At 52.3% G+C, this 20,509-nt stretch overlaps 1 protein-coding gene and 1 long non-coding RNA gene across 8 annotated transcripts in view; one reads left to right on the top strand and one right to left on the bottom strand.

Moving 5' to 3' along the window:
- Positions 1 to 20,099, top strand: part of PHACTR1 (phosphatase and actin regulator 1) — a 559,123-nt gene extending 539,024 nt beyond the window's left edge. For all 7 annotated transcript variants that reach the window (XM_078446629.2, XM_078446625.2, XM_078446624.2 and 4 more), the window contains 5 exons: positions 6,184 to 6,239; positions 11,839 to 11,900; positions 16,188 to 16,328; positions 19,116 to 19,192; positions 20,024 to 20,099. In XM_078446629.2, the coding sequence (XP_078302755.1) occupies positions 6,184 to 6,239; positions 11,839 to 11,900; positions 16,188 to 16,328; positions 19,116 to 19,192; positions 20,024 to 20,039 (352 nt within the window). In that variant the 3' untranslated portion in view covers positions 20,040 to 20,099. The remainder of the gene's footprint in view (positions 1 to 6,183; positions 6,240 to 11,838; positions 11,901 to 16,187; positions 16,329 to 19,115; positions 19,193 to 20,023) is intronic.
- Positions 614 to 9,928, bottom strand: LOC144616350 (uncharacterized). The gene is made up of 2 exons (XR_013555494.2): positions 8,619 to 9,928; positions 614 to 1,109 (listed from the first exon to the last, which is right to left on the bottom strand). It is a non-coding gene; the product is annotated as an uncharacterized LOC144616350 (long non-coding RNA).
- Positions 20,100 to 20,509: the final 410 nt, after the last annotated feature.

Here is a 20,509-nt window from a genome sequence, read left to right as displayed (position 1 = left end):
GAACGTGTTCTCTGGAAAGATTCCAAAGGAGGGGCCATACTTCAGTGCTTCTCCCCCTTCCCTGGCCCCATCATGCCTGTCTGTCTCCACTCGCTCCATTTCCCATCCGGGGCACCAGTTGGGAAACCCAAGTCCTTCCCGATCATTTTCTCTTCCCCTCTGTTCGGAAGGGCAGTTCCCTCCCCCTGGGCCTGAGATGCCAAAGACCAAAGTTTCTGCTTTTCTTTTTCCCCCCCGAAATGCAGATAGAGCATCAGAGATGCCAACTTTAAAAAAAACAAGGCCCTCGGGGCACCTGGGTGGCTCGGTCAGATCAACTTCAGCTCAGGTCACCAGGTCACGATCTCGCAGTCCGTGAGTTCTAGCCCCACATTGGGCTCTGTGCTGATGGCTCAGAGCTTGGAGCCTGCTTCGGATTTTGTCTCTCTCTCTCTCTCACTCTCTCACTCTCACTCCCTCTCCCTCCCTCTCCCTGTCCCTCTCCCTCTCCCTCTCCCTGTCCCTCTCCCTCTCCCTCTCCCTCTCCCTCTCCCTCTCCCTCTCCCTCTCCCCCCCGTGTCAAAAATAAACATTAAAAATTAAAAAAAAAAAAAAATCAGAGCCATCCAAACAATAAGCAGTTGCAAATGGTAATGAGAGCCTTGACCTTGCCGTTCTGATGCCAGCAGCTGGCTCACTAGCTCCATGCGGCAGAACAAATCCCTGTCCCCATCGAGAGCCAGAGCAGCCCAACCTACCGGGGTTTTGTCACTTCTCTGGGGAGATAGCCTCCCCTGCTCTGCATACATTTAAAGCGTCTGGACACTTCATTCTCTAGCGTCCCCTTATTCCGAGGCAAATCCCACGTTGCCATGAGCTTCGGGCTTGTTTTTCACAGTCTTTTCACACAGAAAGAAGAGCCTTCGTTCATTTGGTTGTTTCTTGTGGTCACCAGCATAGAGTCTCTCGCACTGATAATACACAAAATCCATTCTTAAATAGAAGGCTTAGATAGGGGGCTGGCATGTGGCCATTGATGGCGTGTGGCATTTAAACAGGAACTCCGTGACTTTTCGGTTTGCGGCCAATGCAGATCGTTTCGCTGTGGACCATGGTAAAGAAGAAATCATCTGAGGAGTGCAAACAATTTTGCAGGTCAGAGCTGTCTTGTAAACCAGGGCCATACATGTAACAGCAAAGCAATTTAAACAGGTCACTTGCGCACACATTTTAAACTTCTACTTTTGGATAGTTCACTTTATATAAAAGTTTAACTCCCAAGAATGTTTCTCTTACCGTCTAGCATATAAATGGCCGTGTCTGAATACCTAGTCAGGAACTTTTTAAAGTTAATGTGTTTTTTTTTTTTTTTAATATGACATTTATTGTCAAATTGGTTTCCATACAGCACCCCGTGCTCATCCCAAGTGTTAATGGGAGTTTAAATCAAATATAATTAAATTGTACCATCGAATCAGGGGTAAGATACAGCGCATTCAGAAAGCACCTCGGTCGTCTTCTTTCTTTGTTTTGAGAGACAGCAAATGTGTGAGTGGAGGAGGGACACAGAGAGAGAAAGAGAGGGAGAAAGAGAGAATCCCAAGCAGCCTCTGCGCTGGATGGAGCCTGACGCGGGGCTCGATCTCACGAACTGTGAGCTGAAACCAAGAGTCGGAGGCTTAACTGACTGAGCCACTCAGGCGCCCCACACCTCTGTCCTTATTCTGGAGTCGTCAGCAGCTTGGGATCACTCATAAAACTGACCGCTTCATTCATACAGTAATTGTGCTCTGCCGTCTGGCTTTCTAGTAACCACTCTTTCTGCACAAGGTAGATCTCGAAAGGAGCCAAGCAGGTGGCTGCCTTACATGGACCATGCCGGACTGCCCTGGGTCCTTCCCTAAGATGCTGGTCGCGAGAATTCTGAAGCTGGAGCTTTATCGTCCCTTTGGTTTATGAACTTGGCTCTGTGCAAAGACAGATCTGTCAAGGATAGAGAATAGTTTATGCTGATCAACGTACTTGTGTTGCACAGTACGTGAGAGCCATCCGTTGGGAACTTCCTGAATTCTGATACCAAACTCACCCTCCTACGTACAGCACACCCCGTCCTGCTCTGTCATGGTAAAGAGCCATCCCTCCCGCATGTGAGAAGTAAGGCCTTCCTTCTCTGTCCCCAGACCCCAACCCCTCCTGCCTCCTCGGGGCTCCGACACTACCAGCTGAACCCTCTCCCTCCCTCCATAGGCAGCTTCTCACCAGCACCACCTCATCTGGAGTCTTTCCAGGAAACGGTGTGAGCCTCACCGGCGCCCCCTGCACCTGCACCCTCTCTTGTCCAGCCAGGCTTGGGGAAGAGTCGCCCATACTCCTCTGTTTTCTCACCCCCTGTTCTCAACCCACTGCAGCCTGGCCTCCGTCCCCTGCGCTCCCTAAAAGAGCGCCAGGCGAGCTTGCTAACGGCCTGCACCCTGTGCTTTTCTAGCCTCACCAGCCTTTCCAGCCTCACCTCCCTCTGTTGGCCGGGCGCGTCATCCCCCCCTCGCTCCCGGGATGGAACATCCTCCGTCTTCTCCCGCCCTCACGCGCTGCCCTTCTCTGACCCCTGGCGGGTTCATCTGGCTCGGTCTGCACCGTAAATGGTGGGATTCTGTGAGGTTCCGGCCCACGGCCTCTCGCCTTCTCAGGCCATGCCCCGTCATGCTCCTGGCTTCGAATATTCTCCGTAGTGCAGACCAGCCACGGGTCTCTGTCGGTGGCCCAGACCTCTCCTCCCCACTGAGCTCAGTGCACGCCGCTGCCTACTTGACCTTGCCACTTGGGTGGTACAGAAGCATTCTGACTCAGCAGATCCAAACTCAAACTCGTGGCTGCCTTCCACCCTTCCTGTCCTCCTCCACAAAGCCCCGCCTCCCTTCCAGTGTTCCCATCTCAGCAAACGGCATTACCGTCCACCCAGTTGTGTTACGTCACGAAACCTAAGATAGATGGACAGACGGATCTCCCCCACACACACCTGCTTCTCCCCACCCTGTCCATCTAGGCTCCGTCTCCGTGGATTGTCAACTTGGCTTCCTAAGCGCGAGCGCCTCAGCCGCCACAGCCCAGCCTGGGTGACCGTCCTCCCCCAGCAGGTGGCCACTAGCCTCCCAGGGCCTCTTTCCCAACTGCCTTTTGCCCCCCCCCCCCCCCCCGCCCCACCCCCAGCCCCTTCTCCATAGGACAGCCAAGGAGATGTGTTGTAAAGCTGAAATGTGACCCACTTTATCTAAAACGTAAACCCTTCGCGGCTTCCTGTTGGCCCCTTGAGAAAAGATCAGAACGCTGAACACAGCTTCCCTGGGCCACACGGCCTCGCCCGCCTTCCTTCTTCCCCTTGCTCTCTACTCCGGCAAACTGGCTTCCTCTGTTCTTCAGATTAGGGCGCGATGTCACTTCCCCCCCGGGACCCCTCTCCCGACCCAATCGGGTCAGATGCCAGAGGCCCTGCCCCGGTGCCTCCTGTCGGAAGCTCTCACCACAGTCACATTCCATACTTACTCCCGTGACTATTTGATTAATGACTGTTTCCCCCAGAGGCAAGGCCTTGATCTGTCTTTACTCATCCAGTGCCTAACACAGAACCTAGCACAGAACTGGCCCTCAATAAATAATGAATAAATGAATTTACATTTGGATGGGGCTGAGAATATGGCAGCTGCTTCTAAGAACCATTCCTGCACATAATAGGCATTAAATCAGCCTTAGCCTCTTAAATTGCTGTTCACTCTTTGCAGGGAAAAGAATGGAGTGGAGTCCAATACCTTGTCCACAGCAAGTCGGTTCAGAGCCGAGCCACGGCTAGAACCCAGATCCTCGACCTCCTGAGCTGTTCTATGCCTTATCCTCACAAAGCCACAGGATCATTTTCCTCCCCAATCTCATTTTTTTTTATAGCTTATTTATTTTTGAGAGAGTGAGAGCGTGTGCAGGGGAGGGGCCGAGAGTGAGGGGAAGAGAATCCCGAGCAGGCTGTGCTCAGTGTCAGCCTGGAACCCATTGTGGGGCGGCTCGATCCCATGAACCGTGAGATCACGACCTGAGCCACAGTCAAGAGTCGGACGCTCAACGGACTGAGCCACGCAGGCCTCCACCCCCGCCCCCCAGTCTCATTTTCAAAGCCAAGATAGCTAATTATATAGCACATGTCCTTCGGGAGGGCTTAGCTGCATTTTATGGCTAGGATTAGCCTCGATGTTCTCAGACCCTTTCAAGGAAATGAAACATATATACAGGGCCTCATTCGAGAGCATGTATCTTTGACTAAAGGCTGCCTCGTTAACAGAATTTGCTCTGGTTGCAGTTCACTCATTGTTTCGTCCCCTCCAAATGTGACCCATAGGAAACACAAGAATGAAAAAGCCAGCACAGAACCAGGCGACGGGTCTGGCAACAGAAATCGATGGGCTTCTCAGCGTAAGCCAATGGCGGAACTTTCTGCAGGCGCTTCTGGGCATGAGCTTCTAAAACATTGGCCTGACTCCTGGGATGCAACCTCCACCTTGAATCTGGGGCTTGTTCAAAACATACTGACCCCAAAGCCCTAGCTTCATTCAGAGCCTGGGTTCTAGCAAGTGGTCCCATAAAGATGGCTGCACACCCCTTACCGATGAGCCAAGGATTCTGGGGGAGGAGAAAGGGAAAGGTAAGGCAGGGCTTCGAAGAAGCTCATGCCGAGTGGGGTCTGCATTCCAGACCGATGACATAGTTTCCTCCGGAGGTCTGAGAATGCTATTTTAGGAAAGGCTTCGAGACTATGGAGTCCAAATTTAGAGCCTCCGATATTGCAGATTTCCATATATACAGCTGGTCCTTATCAGTGGGAATAAATAGCGCCTTAATGGGGCATTTCGAAAAGAAAATGACTAATGAACGGGAAGACGTTCTTATAAACTTAAAAATGCTTTGGAATACAATTTCCAGCAGTTTCCAGGGTGCTGTAGATTTTACAGACAGCTGACCAGAAATCCTTTCTCTGGTATCAAAGCCCATTCCCTACCTATAGCATATACGGTGATGACATTGGGGCTTAACAGGATCCATTGCTTGGCCCAGGGCAATGAGGAGAATTACAGGTGACCTCAAGCATTGCATTTGAGATATTTGCGCTCGCTAACTCCACGGACTTTATATTTTCACGCTGGGTGTCTCTGGAGATCCCGTGGTTGTAAACACCTTGCCAACTAGAGACACTTGGTCGCCGATATTTGGAGAAGCAGCAGGAGCGCGCCCCTTTCCACCCCTTAGGTCACAGTGCAGGGCTCCGAGGAGCCTCGGACTCCTTCTACAGTTTTCTCATCTCACACACACCTCATCCCATGGGTGAAGCAGGAGGCTGAACTTTGCCGGGTGGTTGGTTAACCAACTTCCAAAAGCTTCAAAACAAAAACGCACAAACATCTCTGTGGATGGTGAGGCCCGCTGTTTGTGTGACTCATTCCTGGAATCTTTTACGCCCGTGCCAGCTTGTAGTTCTCCCGTGTGGCACCCTTCCCACTTTCTGGCGCCTTCTGTCACCTCGTGGGGCCACCATGGTCTGTCCCCGCCCTCCATTGCCGCATCGTGGCAGAGTTCATGCCCTTGCTGTGATGGTTCCCTTGTTATGGCTCAGTTCCGTGCCGGCGACAGGAGAGTCGTTTCTGTTCCTGCTCGCTCGACATTCCACGTCTAAGGCAGCCCTGGTGGTGACGGGTGGGGACAAGAAGACCGTCTATTGTTCTTTGCAGACAAGACATGCTCTCTTGCATCACCCCGGGGCCATGACCCTCTTTATGGTCTAACTGGATCTGCACAAACATGGCAAGAAGCAAGCTCTAGCCTGGGGGGTTGGGGAAGAAAGGCAGAGGCCACAGGAGAGAAAGGGACCTCTGTGAAGAGAAGAGTCCACTTGCCTAGAGGCCCCAGAGGAGCAGGGCGGGGCAGGGGCCGATGACGGGAGGAAGGAGGAGGGTCAGCCTGGCATGACGTGACGCACGGTGCCTTTCCTGGGGTTGAAATTGAGGAACTGAGGATGAGGTAGTAGTAAGAGCCGGTCTTTCAGAGCACAGGATGGAACGGGACCTCCGGCCGCTCACTCTGTCTCATGCATCTACGAGGGCTGAAGAGATTAATGACCCAAGGAGGATATGATATGGTCCAAAAACTTTTCCTGGATTTTTTCCGTAGGCGGCTGAGCCAGAGGCCGACCGCGGAGGAATTGGAGCAGAGGAACATTCTAAAACGTAAGTGACTGAGCCCGTGGCGGTCGCTGATGTCTTGCGGTGGCTTCGGTTATTCGTTCATCCGTGGGCCGCCAGCTTTGTCCCTCGTGCCCGCGTGGGAATGACTGCGAACCGCTCTGCCGGTTGATGCTTGACCCTCCTCGCGTGTTACAACAGCCAAGGCAGCGTCCCCACAGAGAAGGCAGATTCGGGTTCACTAGGCCCACCCAAAGCTCACGGGCTGCAAGGGCCACCTTCCCTTTCGTGGGCTGTAAAGTCAGAGAAGCTGCGAGATGAGGGCAAGCAAAGCCACTCAATGATTCCGAGCAGGGTTAGGGTCACCTTCCAACCCAAATGAGCTGAGAACCCACACATTTCTATACTGATGGCTAAAAGGAGGCAGACAGCCGCTGGAAGGCGGGGGCTCGAAACCATGACCTTCCGTTGCAGCTGGCTCCCCTCCCCCCCCCCCCGCCCCGCTTTGAACATGAAATGCAAAGTCTAGGAAGGCATTTCTCAGGGAGAAGGCTTCCTGTCCCCTCTCGGGATTTCTACAGCTGGCCCACGGCCTGCCTGCCGAATGCTCTCACCCAAGAGAAACTCGCCCATCACCCTGGCTGTGGCCAGAGACCATGAACGAGCCCCTTGTTCGGTTCAGGACACAGGGATTCTTGAGTAGAGCGAGGGAATCCACTTGGCGTCCCACCAGCGTAAAACGAAAACACACAAACATCTCAGGGACTGCATTTGGCGGGAGATCTTAAACAATTAAAAAACAAACCCCCTCTGCCCACATCTGCCCCATCTTTATTACTGCTGCCACCAGCACCTGTCTAAGATGGGCAACAAATACTGTTTTTAGTTTCACTCATGACCCTTTCTCCCCACGCACACATCCGCTTATACTTTCTAGAAAGGAGAAATAACGTGCTATTGCACAGTTTCCTGGGAATGTCATGGCATGTGCACACGCGTGTATGCATGCACGTGCACGCGCGCGCACACACACACACACACACACACACACACGCCAGCCACGTGAAGCCTGTTTGAGCAGCTGGATATTTCCACTTAGACCAAACTCAAATGTGCTTGATCTTTTCTACCCACCACCCCCCCCCACCCCCCCACCCCCCCCTCCCCACTGTGGCCTTGAGACTCGCTGGGTTTTGAAGGGTTTGCTGCCGGGAGCTGTTGAGTTGCTGTGGGGGCAGGCGTGTGGCCCGCAGCCCCTGCAGAGGAGCTGTCCCTGCCATATCTGCCTCTGTGGACATCCTGCCCGCCCTGCTCCCGGCCTTGCTGCCTCCCCAGCTCTCAGCAGGTGTTCTTTTCAAGGTTGGCATTCCTCATTGCTGCCTGCACCTCACATACCCGCTAGGTCTCTAGGAATTCGTGTATATGTAGTTTTCTAACCAAGAATGCCCTTCACGGTTTTGAAGCTAAATATGCCATAAAATGAAAGAGAACTTTTTCAGATGATTTCCAGGGTTGGGGGGGGGGGGGGACGTTTGGCCTGTGTGCTGTCTCTACCTTTCTGTCCCAATCGGACACCTGATCCATTGTAACCTTTCTGTTGTTGGAGACAAAGAAAAGCAGGTGTCCATTTATTCCTAAAGTGGAAAGGCAGGTAAGGGTGTGTCCTTGCCCCTCTGTTGCTTCACCCACACACATACACACACATAACACGGATCTGTGTTTTCTGGAGGAACCAATCTCAGTGCCATTTACTTGCTGTTCAGTGGCCTCCAACCTGCCCCCAAACAAAGAAGCTACCACTTGGGGCGTCTGAGTGGCTCAGTCGGTTAAGCATCCGACTTCGGCTCAGGTCATGATCTCCCAGTTTGTGAGTTCGAGCCCCGCGTTGGGCTCTGTGCTGACCGCTTGGAGCCTGGAGCCTGCTTCAGATTCTGTGTCTCCCTCTCTTTCTGTCCCTCCCCTGCTCATGCTCTGTCTCTCTCTGTCTCAAAAATAAATAAAACAGGGGTGCCTGGGTGGCTCAGTCAGTTGAGCGTCTGACTTCTGCTTAGGTCATGATCTCACAGCTTGTGAGTTCGAGCCCCGCGTCGGGCTCTGTGCTGACAGCTCAGAGCCTGGAGCCCACTTCGGATTCTGTGTCTTCCTCTCTCTCTGCCCCTAACCCACTCGCATTCTGTCTCTGTCCCTCTCAAAAATAAATAAACATTAAAAAAATAATAATAATAAATTAAAAAAAAAATAAAAAAAAATAAAAAATATAAAAATATAAAAAAAAATAAATAAAACATTAAAATTTTTTTTAAATAAAAAATTTTAAAAAAAAAGAAGCTACCACTCTCTGGGGGATTGTTCAGGTCTCAGAAAATAATTCTCTCAGCAAGGGCAGGGGGTTTAGAAAGAGGAGGTCTAAAATCCCCAGCTCACCTCTGGCTTCCAGAAGGCACCAGCTCCTACTTGCTTGCCCAGACCCCTGGGAGACTGCGGGCAGGTCCTCACATTGGCTTTTTGTTGCCATCTAGAAAGACCTTCAGATCTTAGAGACCGTTACTTTTGTCTGGTAAGCCTGAGAGGCTTAGATCCAGGGACCAGAGCAGAAAACATTGTTCGCATGCTCCCCTTTGGTTCTAGCCACCCCTCTCCTCCTCATCCTGTTCAAACAGCCAAATGAAAGAACTGCCTGACCGCATTCAAACAGGTTGATCATTTCAGTTTTCAAAACTTCTCAGAAATGAACTTCTCCTTCGTGTGAACTTTTATTTTTTTCCTCTGTATTCTGGAACTTGGTTTTCCTAAACATGTTTTTCTTTTTCTTTCTTTCTTTCTTTCTTTCTTTCTTTCTTTCTTTCTCTCTCTCTTTCTCTCTTTCTCTTTCTTTCTTTCTCAAAATTTCTTTCTCTTTCTTTCTTTCTTTCTTTCTAAGTTTGTTCTGATGGTTACTCAAGAGATGTTTTCGTGGTGTAAGAAAACACTCTCAAATTCTTCTAAACCTTGCTTTCTGGGTTCTGAGTCATTTGAGGAACCCGATCTCTGAGGGTGCTGTGGAGACACAGGTCACGGCTCTGTGGTAGAGCTTGGAGGGCCCGCAGCTACCTTCCAGCCCCACCCTGCCCGCCCCCTGGAGGCAGCACCTGCTTTGTCCCGCAGCCAATGAGACACTGTGCACATTTGAGCACATAATGAGCACACTCTGATGGTGGCAGCAGGTGATGACATCACGGGCCTTTCTTAGCCTCTCTGTCCAGTGGCCTAATGGGGTTGTCTTGGTACCCTCAGCCTGAGAATTCACGGCCCTCGGTTTGTAAATGGCTTTGAACTAGAGGTATAGATTCCATAGGTGGTGGCTCGTGGCCCTGCCCCTCAGGGGGACCTAAGAAACACACACAGGAGAGGAAGGCTCCCTGCTCTGTCGCAGAACGCCGCCCTCTGTGGCCCGTAGGGGGCTTGTAGGATGAGGAGAGGGTCCGGATTGGAGTTTGAGGCCAGTAACCAGTAATGAGGAGGAGGGGCTGGCCCCAAGCAAAGCATGACGGGGAAGAGGCTGCTTATTCTAGTGAGAAAAAAAAAAAAAGAGCTGGACTGTTTGTCTAACTAGCTGCGTGGCGTGGGAGTAGCCACTTAACTCCCCTGGGCTTTCACATCCTTATTTCCAGAATAGGAGTGTTAGACTTGGTGGTCTCTTGGGCCCCTCGTGGCCATACTTTCCTGTGAGCCTGTACATTTTAACCAAGTTCCCTTGAGCTGCCTCCTGGGTACTCACTCTCCAGACCAGACCTCCCCTTCTGTACTCCAGCCACCTGCAAATGCAGCTTGCCAGGGGTCTCCCTTCTTCTTGCTTTCTGCCTTCCCGTTTCTCTCTGATAGATGAGTTCGTACTAAGATGTTGATGGCTGACTGGTTTCATGGGTTTTTATCCAAGAGAAATTTGCCTATTAAAAAAAATTTTTTAATGTTTATTTTTGAGAGAGAGAGACAGAGTGCGAGCAGGGGAGGGGCGGAGAGAGAGAGAGGGAGACACAGAATCCGAGGCAGGCTCCAGACTCTGAGCGGTCAGCACAGAGCCCGATGCGGGGCTCGAACCCATAAACCGCGAGATCATGACCTGAGCTGAAGTCAGACACTTAACTGACTGAGCCACCCAGGTGCCTCTCGAAACTTGCATTTTTAAAGGAGTTCTGGGAGGGAGATGGGATATCTTTAAATCCAAAGGAAAGGGCTCTCATGTGGGGGGCCAGGGCCCTGTGGGGCAAGCTTCCGTGGAGACCGATGGTGGCCTTTGCCCACCGCAGGATGTGAGCATTTCTGTGCCCCCATACAAGATCCTCAGACGCACCCCACCCCCCCAGGCAGCCACAGCAGGCAAGCTGTGCCCCTGGGGGTGTCGCTCAAGGGCCTGAGCTCTGCTCTGAACTGCCATTGTCCCTTCCAGCCGGAAGTATGAGTTGCCTCTGATTGTGGTGGCCGCTGTCAGGACCCGCAAGGAGGAACAGGGTGGGACCCCGCTTCCGTGCACAGGGGCTTCCCTCTTTTACTGACCTGGCCGGTCATGAGCCAACTGAATGGCAAGTGTGCCCTGAGTTCAGTTACTGAAACATAATTTAGCAGCAGTGATTTGATGCGAAGACCAAGCTGAAGGAGATTGCCTTCACGGATGCCGTTCTAAATTCAGTGGGTGAGAATCAGAGACCTTCTTTGGACACGGTTTGATTTCTGTGACCTTCAAGCTAGACGATATTGGGCTTAGACCCTCGCCTCCATTCCAAGGCCCGGAAGGAAAGTGCCGTACCCAAGGTCACTCGCTTTGCTTAAAATAAGCCCGCATTCTCTGCCCTCCACACCTCTGCTCCCTTCCCCAGACCCTCTAACCTATGGCTCTTTAAACATCTGGTGAGTAAGTCACCCCGCATATCAAGCCAAGAACGTTTAGACTCCGAAGTCTGCTCTCCTAAGACACTCCTTAAAAGTCTAAATGCAGGCAATTGTGTCCCACACTCTGGCCTCACACCTGCTCTGTGGACTTCTTGGAAGATTCAAAGAATTAATGGAATCAGGGCTTGCGAAAGGTGAGCGTTTTGAAATCCCTCTCCGCGTGCCCAGTGCTGCGTTCGGCCTCAGCCGTGCCTGGTTTCATTTCTGCAGCAAGTGGCAGGCACCCCCACAGGCTGGTCTTCTGCTCTGTCCCCACGGAGCACCAGACATGAGGCCACATCACAATGAGCCCCCGTCAGTCACTGTGAGGCCCAAGGCAGAGTTGAGCCGGCCTGAGTCTTGTCCAAAGAAGGGAGGCTCGCCTCCCTCCAGAGGCCCATGTCCCCGCTAACAGCACCCTCATCCTGTTAGGACCTATCTCCCTGCCTTAGAGCCATACTTCTCAGCCCGGCATTTCTGCCTGGAGACTTGAAAACCCGTGACACATGGAAAACACAGTAAGGTCAGCCAGCTCACCGTCAATTTGAAACAAGGCAGGCAGTTTACAAAGCGTCCCATAGGCAGGAGGGTGGCCGCGGTGGGGTGGGGGGGGACAGGAGCTCGGTCTCCCCTTGTTCAAGTCGTGAGGGGCTTGGCCTGGAGCCTGCAGAGGTTCAGAGGGTACACCTGCGTGTGACACTGTTTCCCAAAACCAAAGCATGGTCAATGTTTCTTGCAGCTCGGAATGAACAGGAGGAACAAGAGGAGAAAAGAGAAATCAAGAGGAGGTTAACTCGAAAGGTGAGCGGGTTCTCCAGGCGCGAGCTGGGACAGGACAGCGCGGGCCGCCCTTGGCTCCCGTGCCGCCTGCGGGCCCCGGTGGCCTTGCAGCTGCCTGGCCCGGAGGAAGTTCTGTCAGTGGCCCCGCGCCTTGGCTGTGAGAGCGAGCGGCTCTCTAGATTCTCCGGGACTCCCCCCGGGGACGGTGGTCAGCTCAGTTTCATGGCCTTCAGTGCTTTGGGCTGGTGACATTCCACTGCTTGATTCTGTGACACCCATGCCTCCCTCCCCCCAGGCAGCTTGATGTCAGGTGCATTATGTTTTCAGTTACCGCGAACATTTTGTTGTTGAGAAATTCACCATAATGCCACCAAGCATGGGAACGTCATGATCAAAATCGGTAGTTCAAATGTAACGCAGTTATTTGCTGTGACCCTGGGAGAGTAAGTTTTCCTTGCCTCCCCTGATACTGTTCCTTACCTATGAACTGAGAACTACTTGGTTTGATTATGCCAGATCCAGCTTGAATTACTGAATTTAGGAAAATGCCCAAAGTGCTGATAAATTTACTGCAGGTGTTTGAAAAGCACTTAAAGTCACAAAGCTGGAATTCTTATGTATTTAAACCCCCAGAATAGGTGATGCGGCAGCGTGACACAGACCCGAGCGGATCTAATTCCATATGAGTGGCCTCTCTAGTAACAGACTCTTAGTTGAGGCTATTCCTGGATGGTGTTGACAAGTTTAATTAATTGATAACACACAGGAAACGGAACTATGTTCTGTTTTTAATCAGCCTCCTACAGTGACCTTCTTGAGAGAAAGATACTCAAATCTTCGAGACAGTTAAGAGACCCATTAAAATTAATTTTCAAAGGTTTATGAATGGACTTTTCTCCCTAGAAATATTATGTAAAGGAAGAAATGCAGAGATCCTAAAACATCATGCCAATTATTAAGGTGATGATTTGTGCGTCTCTGACTTTGTCTCCCTTGGAGCATCCCAAATACCCAGTGACAAGCCAAATGCTATCCCAATTATAAGGAAAATAAACACGAGCCTGAAAGGCCAGATGACAGGCTGGCGTCCCCCTGGTTGGGAACTCGAACAAGAGCTAAGTGACCTCATTTTGTCTAGGTGCCCTCACCCAAGTCAAGGTCTGATTCTTCAAATCCCTAAGACCACGCCATCTTTGGAGGCAGGGCGTCCTTTCTCCCGAGCCTGAGTAGTGAGGAGGACAGGGGAAGATACGCCACCTTGTTTTAAGTGTGTCCTTGAAATGACTTAGACTATCCAGAGGAGGCTGGTGATAACCCCTCCTTTCTGATACAGAAAGGTCTAGACATTTCAGGGGAAAAAAAATCACATTTTTATAAAATTCATTGGGGTTGATTGCTGCGCCCAAGTCTCCTAAACTTGAGGGTTTCTTGCTAAAAGCTAGAAATAGGAAAATACTTAAGCCTATATTTAGTTTGTGTCTTTTTAAAAAGAGCATACAAAAAGTCAGCTAATTGCATAATTTGGCAAGGGAGGAGGGTTCCCTCCCCCGCCATCTCCCGAAGGATGGGTACCGCTAGGGACAGGTGCCCCCAAATAGCCCCTCATTTTTGCATGTCTCCAAGGCAAGAGAACTTCCTTCTCTTCCTCCCGGTCCCCTCTCCTTCCTTCTCCCAGGAAAGCTGCCTTATAATTTCAGCATTTGCCCTTCCCTGGGACTGGCTTGGGGAATGAAAAATGACTTTAAGGGAAGGGAGAACCGCTTTGAAGGGGAAGACCGGAAGGCACTTTCACCTCTGTTTTTGACGACAGAGATGTGAGCCTGCCAGCAGGTAGGGAATTCTGTAGTGCCTCCTGGCCCTGGGCAGATCTTTCTCCTCTGGGGCCTTGAGCACAGCAAGACCAGATGCCAGTGACGATGGCTGTCGTTCGGTTACCTGCAGCCCTAAGGTTTCCTCAATTCAGTTCTATTTCGTTCTAACGCAGTAGGGAGAAAAATGAGAGCCAGGAGCTGATACAGGACACTGATAGCAACAGACCAGTCGTTTTCTTCAGCCAAATTGAGACTAACCTAAAAATTATGTGCCCTGTCTTTTAATAAATGCCAACCTCCCCCTTTGGAAAAAAAAAAAAAAACATGCTGGCTAGCTAAATGGATAGATGGATGGGAAGAAGAAAGGAAGGGAGGGAGGGGAGGGGCACTTGGGTCAAGTTGTATTAGTGGTGGATCTGGGGCCTCAAGTAATTTACTTTTCAGTATCTGGTTGCAAGTGATATTTCTGCCATAGATTGAAACATAATGCTTCCGACCTCTGCCCCCCCCCCCCCGCCCCTTCTTCTAGCCCGCCATCCCCAGAAAACGGACTTCGGCCACAAAGATCATTTCCTCGCCATCTGAGGAGGGACCCTAGGTTCATGTACCCCAAAGGCAAGCCAAAGGCACATCTGAGCACTAAGTAGCCAGGGGCACGAGCCCATGCTCGCAGGGGAGAGTCCCAGGGGGCATTGGTTAGGTGGCCTACACACCACCCGAGATCCCCCCACCCCCAGGGGAAGAAACCGGTCCCCTCCTCATTCCCTCCCTCCTAGCACTTGGGAGCAGCGCCTTATCGATTTGGAGAGATCGTGTCTAAAGTCTCCGATGGGACTCAGGCATGAAAAATAGCCCCTGACCTTTGGATCTAACATTTAGTTTTCTGTTCGCTCCAGACTGCCACCAAGTCTGTTGGTAAAGTACCCAGAGCATGATTTCTGGAAATATAAACTAGAACTTCCGTGCTTAACCTTCCTCTTGTCACAGTACACTTAGAAATTAGCACCGTCTGCCCAGCATTTTGCGGTAAATCTTGCTAGTCCTAAGAGGCACAAGAGATGTTGAGCAGAGTCCTTGTGTAGCTGGGGAAACAGGAAATGTTTGCATGTATTTTAACGAGTGTGCAAAAGCTGCCTGAACTCACATTGCAGAGGGCACGTGTCCGGATGGACTGTTCACAGTACCCCACGAAGCCTGGGACAGCTGTGGGTTTCCTGCGACAGGCCAGCACTGACACCAGAAGGTCCTGTCCCAGGAACGCCAGGGCTGCCTCAGCACAGATCTGAACCACTCTGACAGGAGCCGGCTAGGCCTCTGATCCCCCACATCCCCCCTCCCACCATTGGCCAAGAGGGAGCCTCAGGCTGCTTTGGCAGCCTGGCCATACCCGGCTCCATTCTGTTTGATCCCAGCCGGGCAATCATCTAACTCCTTTTCCGCGTGCTCTTCCACGGTCCACCAGCTGGCAGCGGGCTGGAGCACGCTGGCACCACCAACGGTGTGTGGCAGCCGCGGGAAATCGAGTCAGGACAGCCAGGGTGGTTGGGATTCACTTGTGCGTCTGTGTGTGTTGTATAGGCCTTTGTGGTGGGGTTGTATCTGACTGCACTTTCTGTTGGTAGAAGTGAATACAGCATAGGGCTTGGAGGAAAAAGTGCTTTAAAATAACGTCGGTTAAACGTGCGTTCACAGCATCCTGAAGACACGGCGACGGTGTTGCTCCAGGAGAAATAAACCCAGTGACGGGAAGCGATGATAGAAACGTCAGCCTTGTGCCGCCCAAGTACAAAGGGACGGTGCTTGTGACTGGGACCGCGAGGCGGCTAAATAAATACACGTTCTCGTCCTAGTTGTTGCACCCCTCGCCGCAGACCCGTCCTGAAGGCCTGTCCCATGCCTTCCTGGCCTAAACCCAGCCTCGCCCTGCATTTGCGGACGGACTGTGAAGAGCAGGGTCCCCTCTGGCCTCATACATCATGGCTGCAGACCCCTGAATTTGCATATTGTTTGCACATCCGCCCTTTGGGGGGGTCTAAAACACACGCATTTAAAACGATTTCCAGCCCCATCCTGCAGAGCACACTCAATCTGACACACGGGCGTGGGCTTACAAATCCAAAATGAGACCGAAGCCTGGTGTGAGGTTCCCGTCCCCGAGTGGGAGGCTCGGCACGGGTGTGGGAAAATCCACAGTGGACGCCCGCACCCACGCGGGCAGACAGGCCGCTTACAAGGAGATGCTGCAGTGTTATTAAGACTCAGCCTACCTGTCTATCCGGAAAAGCCTGAAGGTAGCTCAGGGGATAATAAAGCTCTCTCTCTTTGAGTTCTGGAAAAGTCCCAGGTCCAGGAGTCAGAAGCCCTAGGTCCCCACCCCGGGCCCTGCCCCTCACTTGCTGAGGGACGTGTTGGTTGCCTCTCAGGACCTCGTTTTCCCACCGACCCAGCAGTCTACCCTCCTCTGGCTGACCGGGTCCGTCTCTCTCCCTCCCTGCAGCTCAGCCAAAGACCCACAGTGGAAGAACTTCGAGAAAGAAAGATCCTCATCCGTTTCAGTGACTATGTGGAGGTGGCTGACGCTCAGGACTATGACCGCAGGGCCGACAAACCGTGGACCCGCCTCACCGCTGCCGACAAAGTAAGCCGAGGGGCGAGGAGTGGGGTAGGGGGTCCCCGTGCCTCGGTCTCCCCCCGCGTTGGTGTTCCCGCTTGCTGCCGGGACCCCGGGCTGAGACCAGCAGCGAGGCTGTGGTTGCAGTGGCTGTCATGGGGTGCCAAGCGCCCCCTGGGCCTGCTGAGGGTGCTGCTTCTCCCAGGGCTCCAGATAACCTGCGGGGAGGTCACCAAATTGATTCTCCACTGCCGGAGAGAAGGCACGCAACAGTCACATAATGTCATGCTGAGTGACAGCAGGAGGAGAGGCCGCGTGGGCGGCTGTGCCCACAGAAACAGAACATCTGTATGGGCACAGAACAGTTCACGAGTGCGAGGCTCCAGGCTTCTCGCAGCCCTTCGTGGAGAGGACGCTGTCCTCGGCACCCAGTAGGATTCGCAAAACTAAAGAGAGACCGGCTCACTGTGTCTGCGGCTATTATACCCTAACGGTAGAAACAGGCCACAAATCACAGAGACGGCAAAACGTGCCTTGCTACGCTAAACCGTCATCCGTTTGGAAAACAAGAAGAATCTGAGGCTGAGTTTTGTAAGAAATGCAGTGAAGCAAAAGGGAATTCTCACCTGTCCCCTGGACCATAAATCGAAATGAACCTCTGCTGCGTAATCCTTTGGGACCCTAGTCCAATCACCGTTAGGAACTGGAGAGCTAAGGGCCTTTTAAAACAAAATCTAAAATAATGACCACGTCTGGTGTGCAGGTGACATTGGGGAGACTCTGGCATACACCGGGGGCCTTCTCTTGAGTCCTGCCTTTGCCCCACGAATTTATGTGGGCTGTAGGGTGAGGCCGTCTACAGCGCAGACTCTGGCCTGATCGAGCGCAGGGAGTTTGAACACAGGGAAGCCGCGGCACGCTGGTGGGAACATTGGGGCCAGAAGCAGGCTTTCCAGAAATGCCTCCCACACGGTGGGTCCACCCACAGGTCCCGATGAGTGGAAGCCTCTGCCCTCCTCTTAAACGTAACACTCATTGCTTCCCCGGACAGGCATCTGTGGTAGTGACCCCAGGAACCGGCACCACCATCCACCAGACCCAGAGGCCCAGCCCCCAGGCTGTTGTGTCATGTAAACGGGAACAGAGGAAGGAGCCCTGGCGCCTTCTGCCTTTTGTTCACAGCCTGACTGCAGCGCCCTTGCTGACCGAGGATGAGGGAGGGTATCAGAAAAGCGGGGGGAAAGTACAGCGCGTCTCCCCATGCACGTGCTGAAGTTGTGCGTCGCATTCAGGGAACCCAGTTCCTCAAGAGCTGCGGCCCAAGAACAGGAAGTGGCGCCCACAGAGGGGGGGTGTGCCTGCCTTCTCTGGGGGGAGCCACTCTGATCCTGCCTGCGGGCCTTTCCGGCCTGACTCTCAGTGCCTTGACAGTCCCATCGAAGGAAATACAGCAAAACCTCGGATTGTGAGGAAGACAAGCACACGTTTCTAATAAATGTTAACTTGATAAATGAGCGACATCTTGGAATGTGAGTAGAGCGTGACGCCGAACGTCACATGATCACAGCTGAGCCAGCAGTTCTTGAAATTCGCTTTGCTACACAAGTGCTTTGGATTGCAGGCATGTTTCCGGAGTGAACTATTCTCACAAACCAAGGTTTTGCTGCACTCCCATTAGAAGGAGCTCTGGGAGGGAGCGCCTGGGTGGCTCAGTCGGTTGGGCGTCCGACTTCAGCTCAGGTCATGATCCCACGGTTTGTAGTTCGAGCCCCGCGTCGGCTTCTGTGCTGACTGCTCAGAGCCTGGAGCCTGCTTCGGATTCTGGGTCTCCCTCTCTTTCTCTCTGCCCCTCCCCCCCCCCCCCCAAAAATAAATGAACATTAGAAGTAGCTCTGGAAAAGAGCGCATGTTTAGAATTTCAGTGCCTGGGGAGGAAGTGAGGTTTTCTGCAGTGTCAGAACCTTCTGTTCCACCTCCTCGTCTGTCCTTGCATCCTGCCTGCCTGCCCTCCCTCAGCCGCAGCACGTCTACGGGTGCTGCTGGAAGGGGGCAGCTACTCAAACGAGGCCATACCCTTGATAATGGCATAGACCACCTCTGAATCAACAGAGCTGTGAAAGAGCGAGGTCTTTGTAAATCAAACGGAAAGGAGGCAGCTGGCAATCACCCATTCCCTTAATTTGACTGAGGAATTTGACCCACCCCTTCTAGAAGGACCCATCCTGCGGCAGCACAGTGCTTGTGCTGAGCTTAGATTGTTTGCCTATGGAAGATGGGGGGTTGACGTTTAAATGTGCACTCGGGGCACCAGGTGGCTCGGTCGGTTGAGCGTCTTTGTCTCAGGTCCTGGTCTGACGGTTCGCGGGTTGGAGCCCCGCATCAGACTTGATGCTATCGCTGCAGAGCCAGCTTCGGATCCTCTGTCCCCTCTCTCTGTTCCCCTCCCCTGCTCGCACTGTCTCAAAAAATAAAACATTGAAAAAACACCACAACTTTAAAAGTGCACTCAGGACCCCAGGAGTGTGGGGCAGATCTGCATGGCCTCTTGCTGCCCCGGAGGCGCTCCTCGGAGAGAGGAAGAAAAAGACACTTTGGGCAGTAGGCCAGATATCATGTGCGATTTACATTTAGGGGGCGGGGGGATTCTCTGTCGGTTCCAGGTGATTTTCTTTCCCCTCCCAGTGAAGGAATTCATTTTCCGTACTTACACTGGGTCGTTCGGCTTTGTCGAACAAAACAGGTAATAAGCGAACTCCCTTCTGCATCTGTCTCTTCTGTCTCTTCTGCATATTCACGGAGCTCTCTTCTTTCCAGGCTGCCATTCGAAAGGAGCTCAATGAATTTAAAAGCACTGAAATGGAAGTTCATGAATTGAGTAGACATTTAACAAGGTTAGTAAATTGAGGGGTTCTTTTCCCTTTTTTTTCCTTCAAATGGTCATGCCTGCTTCCCGACTAACTGCCATCTGCTGCCGGATTACAGGTGGGTGTGGTGGGGAGGGGTGGGGGATAAGAGAAGGTCCGCTGTGGTTTCCGAATCGAGGGGAAGGAGCACCGCGACCTTCCGAAGGCCTAGTTTTTCACTTAAAGATCTGTTAAGTGCCAGACCGCCCATAACCCCAGAGTGGGTTTTTATGGAAACCTAAGCTGAGAAGAAAAGCCCGTTGACATTTATATCCAGTCAGCCCGAGCCAAGCCTGGGCAAAATACCAAATCCACGTGGGACTTCCAGAGTGGGTTTGCTCCTGTGATTCCATGTGCCCATATCCTCCTTTGGGGAAACTTAGGCACAGAGAGATTTAAGGGGCTGATATAAGGTCACATGGCTAGCTAGTGGCAGAGCCATTGACTTAATTCTTAGGACTCCTGTGGCGGACACTTAGAGAAACAGGACGTGCCGACTGGTGCCTGGGCTCAGAGACGCAAGTTGGGTGCTCCACCTTGCTGCTGAGTCCAGGCTGAGCGCGTGGGCCGAGGGCCACCGGGGCCGTCCGGTTTGGGCCCCCAGGAGCTCCAGATGAAACTACTCCCAAACATAAGGTGAATTCCGTGGGGGCTCGAGTACTTGAGGAGTTGTGTCAGGGATGTGCCTTTGGCCGGAGGTTTAACCAGATTTAACCTGCCACTCGTCAGCCACGGGGAGTCTGAGGATGGGAAGCTCGGGCTGTGGCATCCGGCACCTCTAGCAGCCCCTTGGTCTTGACTCAATTATTTGTTTTCTAGGTTTCACCGACCTTAACAGTCAAATTCTTCCTGAGTGCTATGCTGTCTTCGAAACATAAATTTATAAGAACCATAAGTGCTGGTATTTATTCACTTCCCCATTATGATGTAAATCTTCTGAACTGCCTTTTTTTAAAAAGAAGAAGAAGAAAAAGGAAACCCGATCAGGATTCTCTTTGCGAAAGCCCAGTGGTCACCACTCCGCGGTCAGAGCTGCTGGTACCGCCGCGGACTCCGAGGGCACCGGCAGGCCAGAGTGGAGACTTCCCGGTGCTCGGAGCGGTCCTGGTCCTCTCCCTCCAGGCCTGGCAGGTGCCATGTTCATTGAGGCTCCAGCGAACCTCTTCCCCTCAAGTGTCTGTCACCTGGGTCCAAAGAAAGCTGAGGCAGTGGGTTCGGCCTGGAATGGACTGTGCACATGGTCTGGTTGGCTTTCTAGACTTGGCCAAACACACTGGCTCCAGGTGTGGCGTCCGACCTGGAGGC

Source organism: Panthera onca, chromosome B2 (assembly GCF_046562875.1).
Source record: "Panthera onca isolate mPanOnc1 chromosome B2, mPanOnc1 haplotype 2, whole genome shotgun sequence".
Classification (NCBI taxonomy): Eukaryota; Metazoa; Chordata; class Mammalia; order Carnivora; family Felidae; genus Panthera; species Panthera onca.
This window is presented reverse-complemented; position numbering and strand designations above follow the sequence as displayed.